Genomic DNA, 22,845 nt, shown 5'->3' on the forward strand with positions numbered 1-22,845 from the left:
GACACCCCCCCCAAAATATCAGAATTTGGCTGCCTGTGTAAACACACTCATGGTTTTCTTAACATACAGCAATTGAAATATTGGTTTTATTTTGGGGTTTGACAATGTAATCTACAGATAATGTAATCATTTTGCCAGTATACAGTATGTTTCATATCTTTCGTCAATATTTTCCTCATTTACATTGTGTGAGTAGAGTATGTTTGTACAGTATCTTATATAATGTGAAAAACGGCAGCAATTCATTCTTCCATTTACTTCATAATCAACTTGTGATTGAATTTTATGTGCAGCTAGAGTCTAGTAACTATATCAATGGTTTTATATCCATTGTGTGATGTATGGAACTGTGACAGACTTATAGACCTGCCTGTAGATCAGGTTAATTGTTACAAATCTTTAAACCACTAAAAATGATTGAAATAAGAAACTTTTTATCTTGTGCCATGTATTAAAAATGGTAGTATAAGTGCACACTGCTTGAACGCTCCCATAGTTTAACGGCAACGTTTCAGTCACCATCGGTCTTTGTCAGGAAAGATGCCATTATTATTAAATGTCATTGTATGGGATTATTGGACATTGTTTTTTTTCCTATGACATATGTCCCCTACATCTAAGATAGTACACATTGGCTGTGTGTACAACACTTTTGATCATGCATGTATGGGGTATGAAGTCATTCAGTATAAATTTATAAAGCTTTTTTTAATTTTTTTAGTTTCTAGCGAACATCATATAACAGACTCACAATTTCAAAAATATACAATTTTTATAGCTATAACATTTACAAAGAAAAAAAACAGGTAAGGTTTTTGTTTTTGAAAAAACAAACAAACTAAAAAAAGTTGAAAAAACTAAAGTGAAAGAGTGTGCTGAATCAGAAAAGATACCCGTATCTGAGTTTTAAAATACTTTCAATCGTTTTTCCCTGCGCTCGAACATATACAGTACATGGAGAAAGAAAGGGGAACAGAAGGGGTACAGAGTACAGTACAGAGGGGTCAAGTGTGTGTTCACAAAGCATCGTGTTCCAACCTGTTATTAGCACCATTACTCTCTCGCCATTCCATCTTTTTTTTTCTTTCTTTTTTTTTCATGGAAAAACACTCTCAGGGTCAAGGCGAGGTGACACAGACCCACCTGTGTGGGAGAGGATTGTCTGTTACGCAATTTTCATTAGTGTTTTTCCTTTCGCTGAGATAATGTTAAGAACATATTGGAGGGCAATACCTTAGCGAACAAGAGATTAACATGACCCCCCCCGGTAACGAGAATAGTAAAAAGGCGAAGAGTTGCTGATACATTCATTTACCTTGCCTGCCCAGACCCACTGACCGACGGACTGACTGACTGACTGACAGTCAAACTTCGTATCAGAAGAAGCGAGAAAATCTAAAACTGAGAACGCATTACGAAAGTGACAATCAGAGAGGTTGCATTAAATCGGTTTAGCATATTTATAGAACATCTGTAATATATAGTCATATATTTATATATATATATATATCTCTCTCTGCGATAGACATCTTCAATAGAGCTTGCTTCCATAACCCTGATTGAAAACCGATACCCGGCAGAAAACACTGTCAGTAGGTAGACGTGTGGGACAACCATTACAAAAACAGTGTCTCACTGATCGTCTCATTCTGTCACTGTGGAGCTCTCTGGGAGTCCTCAGACAGCTAGAGGTGTGCTAAGCGGAGAGAGGGGAAAGAGGGATGAAGAAAGAGTGGTATAGGCTCGTACTTTGGGCAGCAGTGTGGACACAAGTAAAGTTGCATTGCTTTGTCCTTCCCTGCAACCCTGCCTTGTGGTCTCTCTACTGTGTGGCCATGTGGGTGCTCTAGAGACAAGGAGGGTGTGTTTGTGCTTGCATGTGTGTGTGTGTGTGTGTGTGTGTGTGTGTGTGTGTGTGTGTGTGTGTGTGTGTGTGTGTGTGTGTGTGTGTGTGTGTGTGTGTGTGTGTGTGTGTGTGTGTGTGTGTGTGTGTGTGTGTGTGTGTGTGTGTAAGCTCTACTGCCTCTTCCTATGCTTGGAGCCGTGAGGTAAATTGGTGATCTTGTCAGTCCCGGTAGCTTCGGTAGTTCCAGTAGGGGGTAGGAGGTCGGGGGCGGACCATCGCCTCTTGCGTGAGCGTGGCTGCTCCTGGGTGGGAGGGTCTGCAGGGGGCAGAGGAAGAGGAGGAGGGGCGAGAGCAGGGGAGGGATGAGAAAGAGGAGGAGGAGGGGGAGGAGGGGGCATATCTTCCCTGTGTGAGCTGGCGCCGGCCCTGGCCCGAGTGTGTGTGCGGTGGCCCCGGGGGGCTGTGCGTGTGTGTGAGTGTGTGTGTGTGCTAGGTGTGTGTGAAGGGGTGAGGGCCAGGCAGATGTCTCCCTCGCTGAGTTGACGGCAGGATAGGCCGTAGAGCTGGGAGGTTCTCTGGGGACAGCAGGAAGACCAGCCACGGTCCCGCACAAAGAACGGGTACTCCACCAGAACTGTTAGTAACTCCTACACACACAGAACAACAACAACATATTCACAACAGTGCTAGGGATATACATCCTTTTTACTAAGGAGATGAATTTTAAATTATGATTTGAAAAATCCTTGTTGTAAGCAAATTTGTCATATGTTAACATGTTTGAGTGATTGGAGAGGATTGCAAACGTTTGCTTATGTAGTGAATGACCAGTGCCTTTATTATAATATATTGTCTAGAAGTGACTCAGATAGAGAATAGAAATCTAGAAGATAGATGAGCCCCTGACCTGAGTGTTGCGGTCTGTGAGGAGGACCTGCAGGTGGTGGAAGCCGTGTGTGTCGCTGGGGGCGATGAGCAGAATGGTGCACGTGCTCAGGTGGAACTCCGGGGAGGTGTTGGCACTCCTTAGGAAGTCCTCCGTCCTCAGCTCCTCCACGCGCTTTAGACGCCCCCCCACCAGCTCAATCAGAGATCCCTTGGCAAAATGAGGTAGGAGTGCTGGGGGGTTGTGGTGGTGGTGGGGGGCAGGGGGTGAGGTGGCCGTGAGGGGAAGGAGGGGGGAGGCGTGGGGACGTGAGTACTGCCGCCCAGGGGAAAGGTCTCCACTGTCTTTGTCTCTGTCTCGTTCACTGTCTCTCTCCCGGTTGTCTCTGTCTTGTTCACGTTTTCTCTCTCTGTCTTGTTCTCGTCGTCTGTCTCGTTCTCTGTCTCGCTCTCGTTCCCTCTCTCTGTCGCTCTCTGTGACGTGGCTGTTGGGCTGCTCCTGGGGCGAGTGTTGTGAGTTCCTCATGGTGTGCAGGCCGTACTGAGGGCTGCCTGAGGGGCTGTACAGGGGGAAGGGCTGAGCCTGGGGGCTGAGGTGGCTGGGCTGTAGGGTAGAGTACATCGACCCCAGGGAGTAGTAGATCTGGGCCTTAGCCGGAGAGCTCCCCAGGGAGTCCAGGAGCTCCCCTCTCCCTGCCCGGGGGTCTGCCCGATGGGGCTGGGGCCTGCTAGGGATCAGGGTGAGGGTCCCAGGCTTTGGCGTCCCACGGGGGTCCCTGTCCTGCAGAGAGGAATGTGAGTCAGGGCCCTCCGGAGGTGGCGCTCGGGAATCTTGGAAAACCGCAACCGTCTGAGAACGTCCCTCCTGGTGTCTCCGCCGCCCGTTGGCATGGGAACCATGGAGGCTGCCGCCCAACCTGGCCCTGCCGCTGGGTTCGTTCCCGTACTCTCCTGAGGGGGGCGCCACCCTGGAGGCAGAGGCAGTCCTGCTGCCCGGGCCGTCCAGCCCGTTGGGCCTCTTGCCCAGGTATCTGTGTCTGCCTTCTGTCATGGAGGTGTCAGGACGGTAGAGGGGGGGCTGGCTGAACAGGTGGGAGGGGGAGAAGAGAGAAGAGCTATAGTCCCTTCGTTCTGTGTTGAAATAGGACCACATCTCTCTGGAGTCAGCAGGGAAGGGGCTCTTGAAGGAGGAAGAAGATGAGCAGGGTGGAAGGGGAAGGGGGATTTCACCTCGGAGCCACCTGGAGTGATGGGGGAGTGGGGAAGGGAGAAGATCGTCCCTCCAGGAGGGTGAGCCTGACCCCCTCCTCTCTCCTACTTGGCCTGGGAGGAAGGGAAGAGGGACAGAGGGGGTGTAAGGCAGGTGCCATGGCAGGGGGAGGGGGATACCAGGGGGTGGGAGGGGAGGTGGGGGAGAGGGTAGCAGACTGTGGGGGTTCGTCAGAGCCTCGTCGCTGCTCTCCCTGCACCCCTCATCTCTCCCTGAGCTGCCGGCGGGCCGGATCCTGAGGGGTGAGGAGGGCGGTTTGAACTCGTCCAGGAGGGGGCGCAGGTCAACCGAGCCCTGCCGGGATTCCCTCTTCTTGGGGGGGAGGCACTCTTTGCCGCGGTCGGGGCTGGGATTCATGGGTGGGCGCCAGCGGCGGCGGGCGGGGGCGGCTAAGTTACATGGGACTCACGGGAAAACGAGGGCCGCAGAGAGAGGGGAGGGCCTCGACACGACATCACTGTCAGATCACTGACACCCTAGCCCTGAACGACCTATCACCTACACAGAGAGACAGGGGAGGAGGGGAGAGAGAGAGCGAACAAGAGAGGAGGGAGACGAAGGGAGGTAGCAGAGAGAAAGAGAAATTGAGTGAAGTGTGAACATCTCAGAGTGAAATGTGGACAGTCTGTCAGGCCTAGCTGTCAAGAGTTGTTAGGACTAAGCAGTCAGTCAGCTCTGATACCCACAAACAAGCAAACACCAGACACAGATTGAGGCAGAGTGATCTGCTGTGGAAATAGACAGAGAATGTTTATCTGGGGTACTCAAGTACTATTTGAAAAGGTCCGGTCACAATAATTTCCTTGGTGGCAAGGTCCAAATGGATATTCAAATCAAATCAAATCAAATTGATTTATATAGCCCTTCTTACATCAGCTGATATCTCAAAGTGCTGTACAGAAACCCAGCCTAAAACCCCAAATAGCAAGCAATGCAGATGTAGAAGCACGGTGGCTAGGAAAAACTCCCTAGAAAGGCCAAAACCTAGGAAGAAACCTAGAGAGGAACCAGGCTATGAGGGGTGGCCAGTCCTCTTCTGGCTGTGCCGTATATTGTAATTTATTGTCAAAGTAACAAACCCCCCACCTTACAACCCATACGACTCCAAACTCTTCATACTGGTCACATTCGTCTTGTTGGCAGAGAAAACCTTTTTGAAGTTTTAAAGCAACTTTCCTGCAATTTTACATATTTTGCCATCGGGCAGAGAGAACATCTTGCAGTTTTTAAGCTCATTTACCATAGTTTATGTGTGTTCATATTATACCAGGGTCGAAGCCCGACTGAGTTCCTATTTTTTATTAGTAAGGACCCGTGGGTCGTATTGACCCCCTTCTGGGTCCGGGTCCGGACCTCGGTACGCCAGTTGAGTATGGCTACTGTAATCCTTTGGAGGTTGGCTTGCAAATCCAACAATGCAGAATTTACTGAATTGAGCCTGGAGTCTCTGAGGTCAACAGAACTTCAGACAATCAACCCCCAACCCAATGAAACTTCAAGCTTACGAACTCCGGCTCAACACCTCCAGCTCAAGGGTGTCGTAGTTGCTACATATAATACATACGTTGCTGGTAATGTGGTGAGAAACTATCCAATTGACTGGTCTCATTCAAGAAGCACATGAACTCCCACAAGTGCTCTAAAAATACGGCATGCATTGTGCGAACAGTGCAGTTCGGAGGCAGTGCGGTATATCTGTATAAACACACATGCTGTACACACTCCCAGCAGGATACCTTTCATCTCTCTCTCTCTCTGAGGATTAAATATGGAGATATGGTTTATACTATTCTCATGAACCGCCTCCCTCACACCCCTGCGGGCTGTTCCTCAATGTCCTATTTACTACTGCACGTACACACACACACACACACATACACACACACGCACACACATGCATATATGAATGAAAAGAACGCGGGGAAGCACGGAAACACATACACACCCCTCAGGCAGCTATGACTCTATCTCACTCCCCCAGCGATGGACAGAGCTGGTCACCATCCATCCTAAACTGAGAGGAACACTGTTGATATCGCCGCAGGGGGTGGTGTGTGTATCTTTGTGTGTGTGTGTTGATGTGAGAGTATAATTTGTTTCCTTGTATGTATCAGAGCTGAGCAGCCCTGCTTCATTCAGTGTGGAGCGCGTGGGAGTTCCCCTAATTCTTCTCCAAATGTTCTAAATGAGCTGCTTTGATGTGACGGCTCCACTTAGCACAGCTGTTCCTGCCGCCACCGTTACTGCCACCGCCGCACGCCACCCGCCGCCCGCCAATCCTCCCCGCCACTCAACGCTCGGCTCGTCCGCACGCCTGTCTGCCCCGACTGAACCCTGCCAACTCTCCCCGTCTCGCTACGCCAAACTGTCGCCATGGAAACTGAGTCCACATAGGGAAGACAGGTTACATTGGGATACTCTCTCTGGGGAGAGCCGGGGGAACTGTCGCTCGTCACCTACTCAAAGTTCCACAAGAAAACACACTCTAAAAGAGGGTTGGAGCAGAGTGAAGTGGAGTGGAGTGTTCAGCTGTCTCAGTTGAAAGACTGCTGCTTTGTTCAATGTCAATCAATCACTCAATATGGACGAAAGATAAACTACTCCAGACATTGACTTAAGTGTTGAGGGGGTGGTTGGACAGTCTGGGATATACTGCAGGTTTAAATTGAGTAGAATGAATGGGAATTGAACCGATTTCTTTTGAAAAGCACAACAGACCTCCGTGGAAAATAAGAGTAGGTTTCTCTGGTGAAGCAACAGCATTTTGTGACAATGCCACTTTGCAATTTAGCCCTTACATGTATTGATAAAGATTCAAAAGGGTACAGATAACACTAACATACTGAAAGAACTAAGGTATCCATGGGAATCCAACATGCAGAGGGCAACAAGTGAGATGTTTCACCCTGGAAAGTCCTGAAACGCCTCAGCCCTCAGTCCAACTCACCAGTTGCTCACTTCAACAAAATCAAACCTCTCCTGAGACCAAAGCAATTGTAAACTGTGAAATGGTATGTAGAGAATATTGTTGATGGACTGCTAGATATCAAAGTTTATCAGGAAGAAAACATGACTGCTCTCTGCTGTAGTACAGTGTTGGTTTGCTTGACAAATACACTCTCGGGGGCATGGTTGCATTGAACAGTGTTCCACAAAATAACACGGTAATAAACATGTGCCAGCTAATCCCATCAACTGGAGCCACAAGGAGTAAAGAGGCCAAGTCAAGTCAGCTCCAATGTACCTGTCAGGCTTCCATCCCACAGCAGCGGCATGACAAGGGAATCATTTAGGCTGATTCTGATGCTCTCTGAGGAGAACCTTTGCAGATTCACTCTAAAGCTAAAGAAAAACTCCCTCACCTCCCACACAGTAGAGCTGATAAGGCACACACACACACACACACACACACACACACACACACACACACACACACACACACACACACACACGCACACACGCCACACGCACACACACACACACACACACACACACACACACACAGCCTTATCTCATAGCAGTGTGGTTCGATTCAAATAAACTTAAACAAATATCAACATGCTTTGATGTCATTGAGAAATGTATGAATTTCAGAAGATACATTTTGAAATATTGGGAAAATATGCCTGAAATTCCTCTCATTCTCTCCTGCTTTCCATCACTCTTCTCCCTCTCCTCTTCACAGGAAATAAAATCATTGTTGTATTAGTAGTGCCCTGTCTGACAGTAAGACAGTCCCTCCATTCAGCATCTGACCACAGGGAGGACCCAGAATGACTCACAACTATTCTACCTCCGCCGTCGACAACTAGATCAACAGGTGCGACCACGCCGACATAAGATATACTGTATCTCCACTCTGAAACAACATCTGTATGAAACTCAAAGTCAACCCATTTAAATCCTTATCACAGATCTGATGTAAAAAGAGAGAGTAAAGCATTAACTACAAGGGTCAATTTGCTATGCAGCAACAAGTAGTCAAATTCGTGTACAGCTAAACAACATTTAGACATAAAAAGAGCGGTTTAGAACACAGACAACAGATGGGTTGATGGAGTTGCTTGTGATGTACAGTAACTGACCTTAGAGTGGGCTGTTGACCAGAGGGTTGTCCAGGTGTTGGTGGTCATACATGCTGCAGCCCTCCTGGGTTAAGAACCTCCAGGGGTTCAGGCGCCTATCCACAGGCTGCTTCCTACTTTACCTCAACAGCGCCAATAGAAACACCAACAACAGCTACCAGTCACACGATGCCACAGAGCTCCGTATAAGTGAGAAATAGCACCAGCAAGACCACTGAGAAGCTGCGAGCTTCTGTGTGTCAGTGTGTGTATGTGCGTGAGCGTCTAACTGAGACTGTGTGTTTGTGTGTGTGTAGGGCTGAGGAAATGAGTAATATCTAGCAGTGAGAAACATGTCTGCTATGCATCGCGCCACATAAGCAGACCAGTTGCTGCTACCGCCCACTCGCCTTACTCACTGTGAAAGGGATGGACACACAAAGACGTACACAAACACACACACATACACGTATGCACATGCGTACACACTACGATCCTCTTTCTCACACTTCTACACAAGTGTGTCTTGTCTTCAATAAGCAAGAGGGAAGAGAGAGGCAGACAGATAGTTGATGAGTGTGTTGACGAGAGACAATTGAGGGAAATGGGGGGGGGGTCTCATCCCACACACACTCTCAGACCCAGGCTTCAGCTGCTGCTTCTGACTCAAAGCTAGATCTCACATCTCTCTCTGCCACACACACACTGCCGAAGGCCACACACACACACACACACACACACACACACACACACACACACACACACACACACACACACACACACACACACACACACACACACACACACACACACACACACACACACACACACACACACACACACACACACACACACACACACACACACACACACACACAGCCGAAGGAGTGCATTGGAACACAGTGCAATGATTCAACCCGTGAGAGTCTCATGATGTAGTATTGTTTAAAGGAGTTGCTGAACCATTGTGATGACAGAGATCAATGATGAAGCCCATTTAGTGTATGGGTTGAAAAAGCAGCCATTGAATAGTGTGGAGACCCTTACAAAAAAAAAGACACATAAAAAAACATGTGAGAAAAAAATACAAGTGGTTTTCTGACATACGTATGAACACATACTGTATGTATGAACAAATCACATGTGAAAAATGTGTCATGTGAAAAAAATAAGGGGGAAAAATTCACATGAGTCAGACACAGGGTTTTGGTAATATGAACTTTCACATGAATTTACATTTTTCACATGACTCAGATACATGGTTTCCCAACATTTCACATATAGTATTCTGTTCCACATGTGTGCATTTGTAAGAAGCAGGATTAGATCCTAGGTCTCCCACAGGAGAAGACAATGTCTTGACCATTTGACCGACCCGGTGTTCCTCTTCCGATGTATACTTATTATCAATACTGACTGTTCAATTAGAAATAGGGCTGACAAACATTAAACAAATATAATAATAGCAAGATTTTTACATAAAGCGCCTCACAAGAATATTGACGTCTTGAAATGTTCCAAAGTAACATTCAAGTAACACATTTTCAAATAGATAGAAATCGGTTTTAATATATATATTTTTTATTTTACCTTTATTTAACTAGGCAAGTCAGTTAAGAACAAATTCTTATTTTCAATGACGGCCTAGGAACAGTGGGTTAACTGCCTTGTTCAGGGGCAGAACGACAGATTTGTACCTTGTCAGCTCGGGGATTCGATCTTGCTCTAGGCTACGCTGCCGCCCCATAATAATAAATTATTACATTTGTAAAGTGCTTTTCATTATACAAGAATAATCTTAAAGTGCACAAAATACTGTAGTAAATAGAAAAATAGTTTAAAAAACAAATATATCTAACCGTATCATGAAAGCAACAATCAAAGTCTTGGAGGAAAGTGTAGGCCAGTCTATAAAGCTAGCTAGCTACTTAGCTTGGGTACACTCATGTAAACGGCAAATCTCACTTGACCAAAAAAACTCAACATTTTAGTCATTTAGCAGACACTCTTATCCAGAGCAACTTACAGTGGTGAATGCATACATTTTTTTTCTTTTGTACTGGTCCCCCATGGGAATTGAACCCACAAGCCTCGCATTACAAACACCATGCTCTACCAACTGAGCCACACAATAACTCATGTTAGCTCTAGATTTTGAAGATGTAACCATTTCCCCACAAAAGGGCTTTATTACATACAGAAATACTCCTGTTTCATCAGCTGTCTGGCTGGCTGGTCTCAGACGATCCCGAAGGTGAAGAAGCCATATGTGGAGATCCTGGGCTGGCGTGGTTACACGTGAGTCAGGTTGGACTTAGTGCCAAACAATCTTAAACGACGCTTATTGTACAGAAATTATCATAATATTTTCTGGCAACAGTTCTGGAGGACATTCCTGCAGTCAGCATGCCAATTGTACGTGCCTTCAAAACAAAACTTGAGACATCTGTGGCATTGTGTGACAAAACTGCGCATTTTACAGTGGCCTTTTATTGTCCCACGAACAAGATGCACCTGTGTAATGATTGTGCTTTTTAATCAGATTCTTGATATGCCACATCTGTCAGGTGGATGGATTATCTTGGCAAAGGAGAAATGCTCACTAACAGGGATGTAAACAAATTTGTGCACAAAATGTGAGAGTAATAAGCTTTTTGCCCATATGGAAAATGTCTGGGATCTTTTATTTCAGCTCATGAAACATAGGACAAACACTTTATATTTTGCATTTATATTTTTGTTCAGTATAAATACTGTTCGTCTGGAACATCATGAAATGGGTTTCCATGGCCGAGCAGCCCCACACAAGCATAAGATCACCATGAACAATGCCAAATGTCGGCTGGAGTGGTGTAAAGCTTGCCGTCATTTGACTCTGGAGCAGTGGAAATACATTCTCTGGAGTGATGAATCACGCTTCACATTTGACAGTCCGACGGACGAATCTGGGTTTGACGGATGCTACTGTAGGAGAACGCTTCCTGCCCGAATGCATGGCGCCAACAGTAAAATTAGGTGGAGGAGGAATAATTTTCTGGGGCTGTTTTTCATGGATTGGGATAGGCCCATAAGTTCCAGTGAAGGGAACTCTTAACACTACAGCACACAATGACATTCTAGACGATTCTATGCTTCCAACTTTTTGGCAACAGTTTGGGGAAGGCCCTTTCTAGTTTCAGCATGACAATGCCCCCATGCACAAAGTGAGGTCCATACAGAAATGGTTTGTCGAGATCAGTGTGGAACACCTTGGCTGGCCTGCATAAATCCCTGACCTCAACCACATCGAACACCATTGGGATGAATTGTAACGCCGACTGCGAGCCAGGACTAATTGCCCAACATCAGTGCCTGACCTCACTCTTGTGGCTGAATGGAAGCAAGTCCCCGCAGCAATGTTCCAAAATCTAGTGGAATGCCCATGATTTTAGAATGTGATGTTCGACAAGCAGGTGTCCACATACTTTTGGTCATGTAGTGTATAATTCCCCCGGTGTACAAATGTATAGATTGCGCTTTCATACTGCTACAGTGCTATTCTTGATATATTGCCTATTATAATTTTTTTTACATTTTAGCTGTTTGGCACTTGACTGCATTGTTAGGAGCTAGTAACATAAGCATTTTTCTGCACAGTTATAACACCTGCTAAACTGTGTACGTGACCAATAAACTTTGATTTGATTTGACATGTAAAACTGCAAATTTGATTTTCACATGTGAAAATGCTATTCCACATATTGGCCATTTGGTCTAATGGTCAAGACGTTGGCTTCTCAAGCGTGAGACCCAGGTTCTTATCCCGGCAGTTACAAAACCACACATGAAATGTATAATATCATGTGGAAAGTTCGGAAACCACATGTCTGACTGAAAAATGTACATGTGAGAAATCCATGTACAAATTCACGAAGGAAGGTGAAGGAAAAGCAGCCAACAAGTGCTCAGCATATGTTGGAACTCCTTCAAGACTGTTGGAAAATCATTCCAGGTGAAGCTGGTTGAGAGAATGCCAAAGCTGCCATCAAGGCAAAGAGTCACTACTTTGAAGAATCTCAAATATAAAATATATTTTGATTTGATAACACTTTTTTGGTTACTACATGATTCCATATGTGTTATTTCACAGTTTTGATGTCTTTACTATTATTCTACAATGTAGACAATATTAAAAATAAAGAAAAACCCTGGAATGAGTAGGTTTATCCAAACATTTGACTGGTACTGTATGTGTCTGAAAACCACATTTTTTCATGTTTCTTTTTTGTAAGGGCACACACAGATGTAAGGACTGGGGAAAACCCAACCTGCAACATGTAAAGTGTAGATATGCACAGAATCTATCAAAAACATGAAGATCACACAAAACGTGTGGGCAGCTTCAATAATTCACTGTTGCTGTGGAGTAGAGGAAAGATGTGAACTTTCACAATCTGTTAAATGCTATTTTCATAATTCACTTTGACAAAATATGAACTAATAAACAGGCAGCAAACCCATTACATCAACATGCTACTATAATTACATATAGTATTGGTATTTTTCTCTTGTTTTATATGAAAAATTAAAAGACATTTTATAATAACCAATAAATATATAACCCAAGTGTAACCACAACAAGAAGCAAGTCTACAAATTTTTAGGAATTATTGAATAAATCTGTTTAGGAATAAGGACTTTTCCAGACCATTGTTTTTTTTGTTATTTATTTATGAATGTATTTATTGGTACTAAATAAACTATGAACTGAAATTATGAACTGTAATTATGAGAGATTTTAGATATCTTAGGGCAAATACAATACTACTTAAAATGGATTCTTATTTCTTTGCATATTTAACATTTGATTATTTGTTGAAAATGACTATAACACCAACAGGTGACAAAGTGAAAATAATCTATTTGACTATTTTCAATCAACTCATAATTAAATATAATTAAAATAAATAACCCAGTTAAATGGATTACATTGTGCCTCCGTTAATTGCTAGGCTTGTTGATGTCTTTGTGCATGCAAAAGAAAACGCTTTATTCCACCACGGTTATTCATTTGTATCCAATTAGCAGTGTGTTGACTGAAAGAAATGGCAATTTCTCAAAGAAATGTGCTTTTCTCTTGCAATGATTTAAATGCAATGCAATCCAATGTGCTGTGTCTATAGGAAGGATTTATACTGTGGCTTAGAGAGAAGGAAAAAGTAGCAACTGTTTATATTTTAACCACAAACTCTAATATAACAATAACTACAACTGTTCCTCCTATTATTCTTTCGCTTCTTCTTCTTCTTCTTCTTCTACTACTACTACTACTACAACTACTACTACAGTAATACTACTACTACTAATACTACTAGGGTCAATTAAAATAACTGTAATTACTTGAACTACTAATATTATCCCAACATCTATGTATATGTAATAAAATGTAATCCAAATTCTTAAGAAAATTTCCATACACTATGAACATCTATTTCCATGTATGCTTGATAAAGTTCCAGCGATCAGCAGTGTGTAAATATAGAAGCAGCAGTTCAGTCATAGCGAAAGGGGAACAGAGAGCAAGCACAAGACTGATCAAAGTGTTTGTCATTACAAGTCGATGGAGAAATTACTGTACAAATTGGGCAATGGTTGCCCTATGCCATTTTTTTCCATATTGAGAGCCTAGGGTTTTTTGTTTGAACAGTTGAGTGCTTATAATGCATTTCTTATACTATAATGTAAAAGACAATCAAAGAGAATTTGACTTTGTGCTTACTCCCCTGGCCCAAATCAGACACACACAATCAGAATACACACACACACACACACACACACACACACACACACACACACACACACACACACACACACACACACACACACACACACACACACACACACACACACACACTAGTGATGAGCAGGTCAGCTTTTTGTTCATCCACACTCACCCGCAATTGCAAATTACCCATCCTCAACCGCCCGACTCTATATGATAAATCTGAGGGCCACACCCAACCCTAACCTGCAAATATAGAAAATGTGCTGTACAGTCAGAGATGGAGGAACACTTTTTGGCAGGCCTTTTTACATAAGCTTAAGTTTTTGCTTATAATTTCTGACCTTTTGGTAGGCTATTTGTTAGTCAACTTCTCTATAATAAGATACATGCAGCTTCTCTTCTGTCATTACCTTTTGCATTAGAAGACTAAATAAACCCTTGCTCACCAGAATAATGTCATAAATCGATAGAATCTAGTTGACATTGGTAAAGTTATCTCAGCTTTTCTCGTGCAGCAAAGACGTTTAGGGACCGGGGAGAAAATGCAATTACTCTAAAAGAAACTGGTAAGATTTTCCATGCAAAATGTTATGGCATCAGTTTGATGCCATAAGGAAATTAATAGCTGTTAATTCATTTTTAAGGAAATAAATAGCTGTTAAAACTACCCAACATGTTTTTAATAAGATTTCAGTTTGGCTTGGATGCATATTTTATGTGGTTGAAATACTATCAGCTTTTTTGATGCTGATAAAGATAACACCACCACCTTTACAGACAGTCTCTAAGAGCACATTGATTCTCGCAAGATGTTGAAAGCAACACATTTCTCCAATCATGTTCGTGAGTCAAAATGTACAGTTGCTGTAGGATTTTAATTCTGCGCCAGTTAATATCAGGCTATGTGAGAGGTTCTAGACCGACAGTCAGTGTCCAGATTTCAGCTATACTATTCCATTTAACCCATCTGAACAGTACAGTTCCCTTGATGTGCCATTTGTGAAGTCTCTGTCTTGTGATTGTCACGTTTGTATAGCGCATCACAATCATCACAACATATCCTGCAGTGCTAGCATCCTCTTTCCCGAACGTTAGACTACTGTTCTGGCCCTCCCTATTTATTTTCAACTCTCACTTCTGCAGCTTTTCTCTTACTGAATTCAACTCTAACATTGTCCTTTTTGTCTTTTTCTGCCCAAGTTCCCAAAAGAATTTGGCAATTGCCAAATGCATTGCTTTCTCTTTATTCAACCTGCCCACCATCCACTCACCCTTAATCCACGCAATATTTCATGACTCTAAACCCGCCCCACGGATATAACCGCAGTGACTGCGGGTCATGAGTCAACCTGCGCATCACTTACACACACACAAATACACACACACACACACACACACACACACACACACACACACACACACACACACACACACACGCACACACACACACACACACACACACACACAATCCAATGAAAATGTTCTGTCCATCATGAATGACATGAGTCACAAAGGTGTTATTCCACTCTAACTGTCAGTCAGACATCGAGTTCGTAGAGCGACAAGAAAGGTTAAATGACTCAACCCAAACCAAATGGGTCAAAGGGCTTTTTAAAAACCAGTTTGAATGAGAATGCTGTTTTGTATTGTTCTCCCTGATGAGTAGCGGGTATCTGGTGTCTGATCACGTTTCAGTCCAGAGTAGGGATCTTTGATGGACATCTGATGCAGCAGAAATATGTTGCTGAATGTAACACAGCTCTCCATCCGCAGAGGGGAGGAGGGGAGGAGTTAGAGAGAAGAGAGAGGAGAGGATAGAGGGAATGCAGACTGTATTTGGGTCCTTTGACTAAGTATGTGAAGGTGGATGTGAATGTGATTGTGTCTGTGCATGTGTGTGAGAGAGTACTACTCCCTCCCTGCATGTGGTGGCTTACTCTGCAGGGTGCCTGAGGTAATCCTGAGAGTGGCCAGGGTGATATGGGAGATAGCTGATTGGGCTACAGGCCAGGTCAGCCTTCCAGGTCCTGACCCATTCTCAAACAGGATGAGCCAGCACAGCCTACAGTAGCCTGATCCCCGCTGAGGCTGATCGCCTCAGAAGTTACTATTAACATATACACACACACACACACACACAGTCAGAAACACCTTTACACACATGTATATGTACTGTTTAAACACATGCTCAAAGATACATGAATCCACACAAACACACTTTCATAATCTAGGCCTATACATAGGGACAGAGACAGGCACACAGTGGATCAGTACAATTGTGCAAATGTGTGCTAAGAGACACAGCGTAGTGCTCATAGAGAGTGTGAGGGGGAGACAGAGAGAGAGAGTGAGAAAGAAAGAGGGATGAGGCAGAGATGGGGGGAGAAAAAGATGGAAGGAGACGTATAGTGTCATATATGAGAGAGAGAGAGAGAGAGAGAGAGAGAGAGAGAGAGAGAGAGAGAGAGAGAGAGAGAGAGAGAGAGAGGAGAGAGAGAGAGAGAGAGAGAGAGAGAGAGAGAGAGAGAGGGCTGTAACGTATAGCCTCGCTAATTACTGTGCATTTTCATTGGTACAGCCTAAAGCAGGCTTAGAACAGTTCTGGGAGAAAATCCCCCCGTGTAGTGGTACAGGCCGTCAGCCCGGGGGTATAAATAGGGCAGCTATGGCTCCTTAAGCTGGCTTTTACACAGTATCAGTTAAAAATATGACTTGGCTAATTACATCCAGGTCAGCCACTCAAGCAGAGTGGGAAATGGGAACCTACTCTTCTCCTCCGAACTCTCCTCTTCCTTTACTGGGGTGGCAGGTGCCTCGTGGTTAGAGTACTGGGCTATTAACTGAAAGGTTGCTAGATCGAATCCCCGAGCTGACAAGGTAAAAATCTGTTGTTCTGCCCCTGAACAAGGCAGGGCCAGGCAGGAGCACTGTTCCGAGGCTGTCATTGAAAATAAGAATTTGTTCTTAACTGACTTGCCTAGTAAAATAAAAAAATGAAAACTCCTCACCCTCTGTCTGGAGAGTACTACAGCAGACCTCCTTTATCTCTCTCTCTCAACACACAGAGTTTTGTATGACTAACCTTGTGGGGACACACAATCTAGTCCCATTCAAAATCCTAATTTCCATAACCACCAGCCATAAACCTAACCCTAACCTAACCCCAAAACCTAACCTGAACCCTGACCTAAACCTAACCCTAAAACGAACCCTAGCTTAACCCTAGAAAAAGCTTTTGACCTTGTGGGGACTAACAAAATGTTGTTCAAATGTTTATTTGTTTACTATTCTTGTGGGGACTTCTGGTCACACACACACACACCACACACACACACACACACACACACACACACACACACACACACACACACACACACACACACACACACACACACACACACACAAATGGTTTCCATGTGTTTGACGCCATTCCATTTGTTCCGTTTCAGCCATTATTATGAGCTGTCCTCCCCTCAGTAGCCTCTACTTGAGTTATTCTAAAAATTTCTCTGCTGACATTTTAGCATGGGGGCGTTGTGTTCTTTTCCTTCATTGACATTTAGCTGTCATCCGATGGAGTTTTATTTGATCAGATTTCCACCACCTAACAGTCATACTATGCTGTATCAGAAGTATAGCAAACCATAGAGTGGGCTTTGGGCTTTGATGGGGTTGCATTGCATGGGGTTGCATTGCAACAACACATACTCACACACACACCCACTGTTTATCACCCATCCTGAATGATACATGTAAATAACGTATAGCATCATATCCTGCCCCTATGACTGGTTGAATTGGTGTCATATTTGTGTCATGGGTAATCTTCCGCCACGCTGACCCTCAAAACAGGGGGCCGTCCTCAGGGGTGCATGCTTAGTCCCCTCCTGTACTCCCTGTTCACACATGACTGTCTGATCACTGACGACGATGAGACAGCCTACAGGGAGGAGGTCAGAGACTTGACAGTGTGTTGCCTGGACAACAATCTCTCCCTCAAAGTGAGCAAGAGAAAGGAGATGATTGTGGATACAGGAAAAGGAGGGCCGAGTATGCCCCCATTCACATCGATGAGTTCCTTGGTGTCCACATCACAAAAGACCTATCATGGTCCAAACACACCAAGACTGTCGTAAAGAGGGCATGACAACACCTATTCCCCCTCTGGAGGCTGAAAATATTTGGCATGGGTCCTTAGATCCTAAAAAAGTTTTACAGCTGCACCATCGAGACCATCCTGACTGTTTGCATCACCGCTTGGTATGGCAACTGCTCGGCATCTGACAGCAAGCCACTATAGAGGGTAGTGAATACAGCCCAGTACATCACTTGGGCTGAGTTTCCTGCCATCCAGGACCTCAATACCAGGTGGTGTCAGAGAAAGGCCCAAAGACTCCAGCCACCCAAGTTATATGCTGTTTTCTCTGCTACCGCATGCCAAGCGGTACTGGAGCTCTTAGTCTAAGACAAAAAGGCTCCTTAACAGCTTCTACCCCCAAGGCATAAGACTGCTGAACAGTTATCAAATGGCTACCCAGACTACTTGCATTGAGCCCATTATTTTATTCATATTTTTTTACACTAACTCCCTTGCACAGGCTCGATGTGCACTCACTGAGCTCTAACCACACACTCACACATACTACACTGACACTCCACACACACACACACACACACACACACACACACACACACACACACACACACACACACACACACACACACACACACACACACACACACACACACACACACACACACACACACATTCCTTCACAGTCTTCACATACGCCTCTGCTACTCTCTGTTTATTACCTATGCATAATCACTTCAACCCTACCTACATGTACATATTACCTCAATTACCTCGACTAACCTGTACCCCTGCACATTGACTTGGTATCGGTACCCCTTGTATATAGCTTTGTTATTGTTATTTTATTGTGTCACTATTTTTCCTTTAGTTTCTTAAGCAGATTTTTTCAACTTTTTTAAAACTCTGCATTGTTGGTTAAGGACTCGTAAGTAAGCATTTCACTTTAAGGTCTACACCTGTTTTATTCGGCGACGAATAACGTTTGATTTGATGTTAATAGAAATGCATTACTTATGCAAATAACCGCATCACCACAGGATGGTATCCAGAGATGCTCATTATTTGCACTTAGGCCTATAGGCTATGTGATCCATGTCAAACTGTACCAGCACCCCTAGCAAGCTGTAACCCCTATGCGGTACTGAGACACACGCAAACAGCAGTCTTTACTGACTGCAAATCCGACCAGATTAGCCAAGCTCAGAGCACCTGGTGTGAGCAGAACTCCTGCACTATGAGATCAGTGACCCGCTTACCAGGGAGACAGGGAGAGGGAGAGTGAGAGTAGAAGAGGTGCGTAGAAAGAGAGAGAGAGGGAAGAAGGGAGGGAGGAAGGAAGGAAGGGAGATGAATGGTTGCTGGTGAGAGAGAGAGGGAGAAGAGGGAGTAAGGTAGGGAGATATATAAAGAGAAAGAGTGGGAAGAGAGGAAGGGAAAGTGAACTGATAGAGCCAGAGAGAGGGGACAAAGAAAGAGAGAGGGGACAAAGAAAGAGAGAGAGAGAGAGAGAGAGAGAGAGAGAGAGAGAGAGAGAGAGACAGAGAGAGGCTTCTGGCCAGGGATGATCAGTGTTTTCTCCAAATAGCTATGGTAACAAACTGTCAGTAACAGTCAAACATACAGTATGGTTCTGTCTATCACCATGGAGACCAGAGCCGGAGAAGAGCCCGTCATCACCAAGGTGACAGCAGTTAAGGAACAGAAAGTATAATGTGTTGATTTCGGTAGTCACCTGGAATAGCAGCAATTATCTGGAGCAGTCAGGTGTGCTGTGATCAGTGTTACACACTAACACCTTGACAGCTATATCAGGAGATGGGGTGATACTGTACACTGTGATTACTCAAACACATATACATCCACCTACATCCACCACATTACATAATATATACATCTCCTCGTTCTCTTGAACCATTACATAATATAAAAATATTTTCTGGGACCTATATTACAAACATCAATCACCTTTGAAACCCCAATCAAAGTTTGATTCAACCAAAATACAAAGCAACTTTGATGGTGTTATTTTAGTAGAGCCCTCTCAGAGATTTGAAAAGACCTTGATAAAGAAAGTTAATGTATAAGCCCAGATGATACACTCAGGCCACATCTATGTCTCTCTGTTTCTGTCCCTCTCTCTCTGTCTTTCTGTCGTTCTGTCTCTCTGTCTCTGTCACTCTCTCTCTGTCTTTCTTTCTCTCTGTCTCTCTCAGGCTCTCTGTCTCTCTGTCCCTCTCTCTCTCGATCTCTCTGTCTCTCTCAGTCTCTCTCTATCTGTCTCTCTGTCCCTCTCTCTCTATCTGTCTCTCTGTCCCTCTCTCTCTCTCGGTCTCACTGCCTTTCTGACTCAGAGTCTCTCTCTGCCTCTATCTCGCGTTCTCTCTCTCTCTCTCTCTCCCCCATCTCTCTCTGTCTCTGTCTCTCTCTTGTGCGTTTTTGTCACAAAAGTTGTCGTCGGTGAAGGAGGACCAAAACGCAGCAGGCATGCGGTTGTTCATTTTGAACATTTATTCAATCCAAAATGAACACAAAAATAACAACAGAGAACGAACGACAAAATGACAGCCTTGAAGGCAACACAGCAAATCCAAAGACAATCTCCCACAATTAGACAAACAAACACACCCAACTAATATAGGACTTCCAATCAAAGGCAACACCACACAGCTGCCTTCAATTGGAAGTCCACCCCAATTAACCAAACATAGACATACAACTAACTAGATAACACATAGAAATACATACACACAGACGATAAACCAAAACCCCGGAAACACTAAATCAAACACCCTATTTTCCAAAACACCACCCGAACCACATAAAACCAATACCCTCTGCCACGTCCTGACCAAACTACAATACCAATTAACCTTATACTGGTCAGGACGTGACAGTTTTATACCGAGTCAAAATTCCGCCAACTTTACAATACCGTCTTCTTTTTACCTGCTCTTTTTTAATATCTAATAGGTGAAGCGGAAAACAATCCCTGTTCTTTAAATTCAATGAACAGATCTACAGTATTATGTTTAATAATTATGTTTATTATGTTTAAGTTTATTTGTGATGGTGTATATTCAGTGGATTTATTCAAATATATGCCCACCCACATCTGCACACCCCTACTCCCACCTGCACAACTGGGTGTGTAAAAGGCGTATGCTAGCAAGATATTTAAAAAAAAAATGCAAGACTGAATGAAAGGGGGTCATACTGACAGTTTTTTCTTCTTCAGGTAAAATACTGTCAATTATGTCTGAAATAGCTACCGCTCTTTCTCTCTCTCTCTCTCTCTCTCTCTCTTTCACTCGTACCTGTGTGCATACGTACTGCGTGTGTGCATGCGCATGTCTGCATGATTTTCATTGTGTGTGTGTTGTCTTTCTATGTGAGGAGAGAGGGAATCAGCAGGGCCTACCCAGTGGATGTGCTGTGGGAGTATGGTAGGAGGCAGAGGTGAGAGGTTAGGACCCCTGCTATAGACTCAGAATGGCGGAGGAGGCCAACACTGCTGTACTCTTGTCTCCTGTCTGAGTCATATGTCTTACACTGACTGTTGTTATCGCACACATGCACGCGCACACCTGTAGCTGTTTGGAGCTAAGGTTAGAACTTGGGGAGGTGAAGCTGATCCTGGATCTGTGCCAATGAGTGAGCCGTTAGCTCAGGTCCAGGAAACTGAAGGAAACTGTAGTGTAGTTGTGTGTTGCAGTGCTGTGTGGTTTTCGGCTTGACTATTGGAGTAGTGAGCAGCCCCCACTATCACTTTGCTGCCCTGCTGATCACTGAATGTGCTTATCTTCTCCCAGGGTTTAGAATAGGACCCACACAGAACTAAGGAGACTCATATTCACACACGCTTACGCAAAAAACACTCATTGACGCACACACACATGCATGATTTACACACATACACATTCACGCGGACACACACACACACACACACACACACACACACACACACACACACACACACACACACACACACTAGTGATGCGCAGGTTGACTCATAACCCGTAGTCCCCGCGGTTAGGGTCATGAAATACTGTGTGGATGAAAGACGTGCGGGTTGAATAAAGAGAAAACAATGCATTATAAATCCATAAATGTGTAATTATTGTACAATTCATATCTATAGGCTACATTCAGGTTCTTCTTTCATTATTTGTATATTGCGTTAGTTCGTAAGCCTAAGTTTTAAGACCTAACTTAGCGCCAATTGCCAAATTATTTTGGGAACTTGGGCAGAAAAATGTAATGTCGATCCACTGAGGCAAAAAGAACAATATCGGAGTTTAATTGAATAACATAAAAAAATGAAGAGTTGAAAAATGTATAGAAGGAAGGGCCAGAAAACTGAAGATTTGATGAAGTGGCAGAATTAACAATTTCTTGCAGTAAAATAATACATCAGATGTACATTTTGACTCCAGGAATGGAGAAATATGATTTATTTATTTCAGCATCTTGAGAAAATGAATGTGCGGTTAAGGACCATCTGTAAAGCTGCTATCTTTATCAGCATAAAAGCTGATAGTATTTCAACCACATAACATATGCATCCAAACCGAACTGAAATCTTATCAAAAACATGTTCGGCGTTTTAGCAGCTTTTAATTTCCTTAAAACCTGTCAAACTGATGTCATTAGAAAATGTTGCACAGAAAATCTTTCCCGTAGTTTTCTTTATTGCATTTTCTCCCCGGTCCCTGAATGTCTTCTCTGTGTGAGATAAGCAGAGATGAAAGAGGAAAAAGAAAGCACACTCAACCGATGTCAACGAGATTGAAGCATTTATTCTATCGATGTATTACATTATTCTGGTGAGAAAGGGTTTAATTAGTCTGCTAGGGCAACAAGTAATGGTAGAAGAAAAGCTGCATGTAAGTTGACTAACAAATATCCTACCAAAATGTCCGA

At 43.9% G+C, this 22,845-nt stretch overlaps 1 protein-coding gene across 2 annotated transcripts in view; it reads right to left on the reverse strand.

The window, feature by feature from the left end:
- Positions 1-68: 68 nt before the first annotated feature.
- LOC106571912 (uncharacterized) overlaps positions 69-22,845 on the reverse strand; it is a 38,340-nt gene continuing 15,563 nt past the window's right edge. The window contains exons 1-3 of one of the 2 annotated variants that reach the window (XM_045695926.2): positions 8,087-8,637; positions 2,754-4,499; positions 69-2,493 (exon numbers count right to left, since the gene is read on the reverse strand). In XM_045695926.2, coding sequence (XP_045551882.1) covers positions 2,017-2,493; positions 2,754-4,358 — 2,082 coding nt within the window. In that variant the 5' untranslated portion in view covers positions 4,359-4,499; positions 8,087-8,637 and the 3' untranslated portion in view covers positions 69-2,016. Of the gene's footprint in view, positions 2,494-2,753; positions 4,500-8,086; positions 8,638-22,845 lie in introns of those variants that run through there. The other variant, XM_014145467.3, reaches the window with a different exon arrangement.

The sequence above is a fragment of the Salmo salar genome, chromosome 15, assembly GCF_965601325.2.
Source record: "Salmo salar chromosome 15, fSalSal1, whole genome shotgun sequence".
Taxonomy (NCBI): domain Eukaryota; kingdom Metazoa; phylum Chordata; class Actinopteri; order Salmoniformes; family Salmonidae; genus Salmo; species Salmo salar.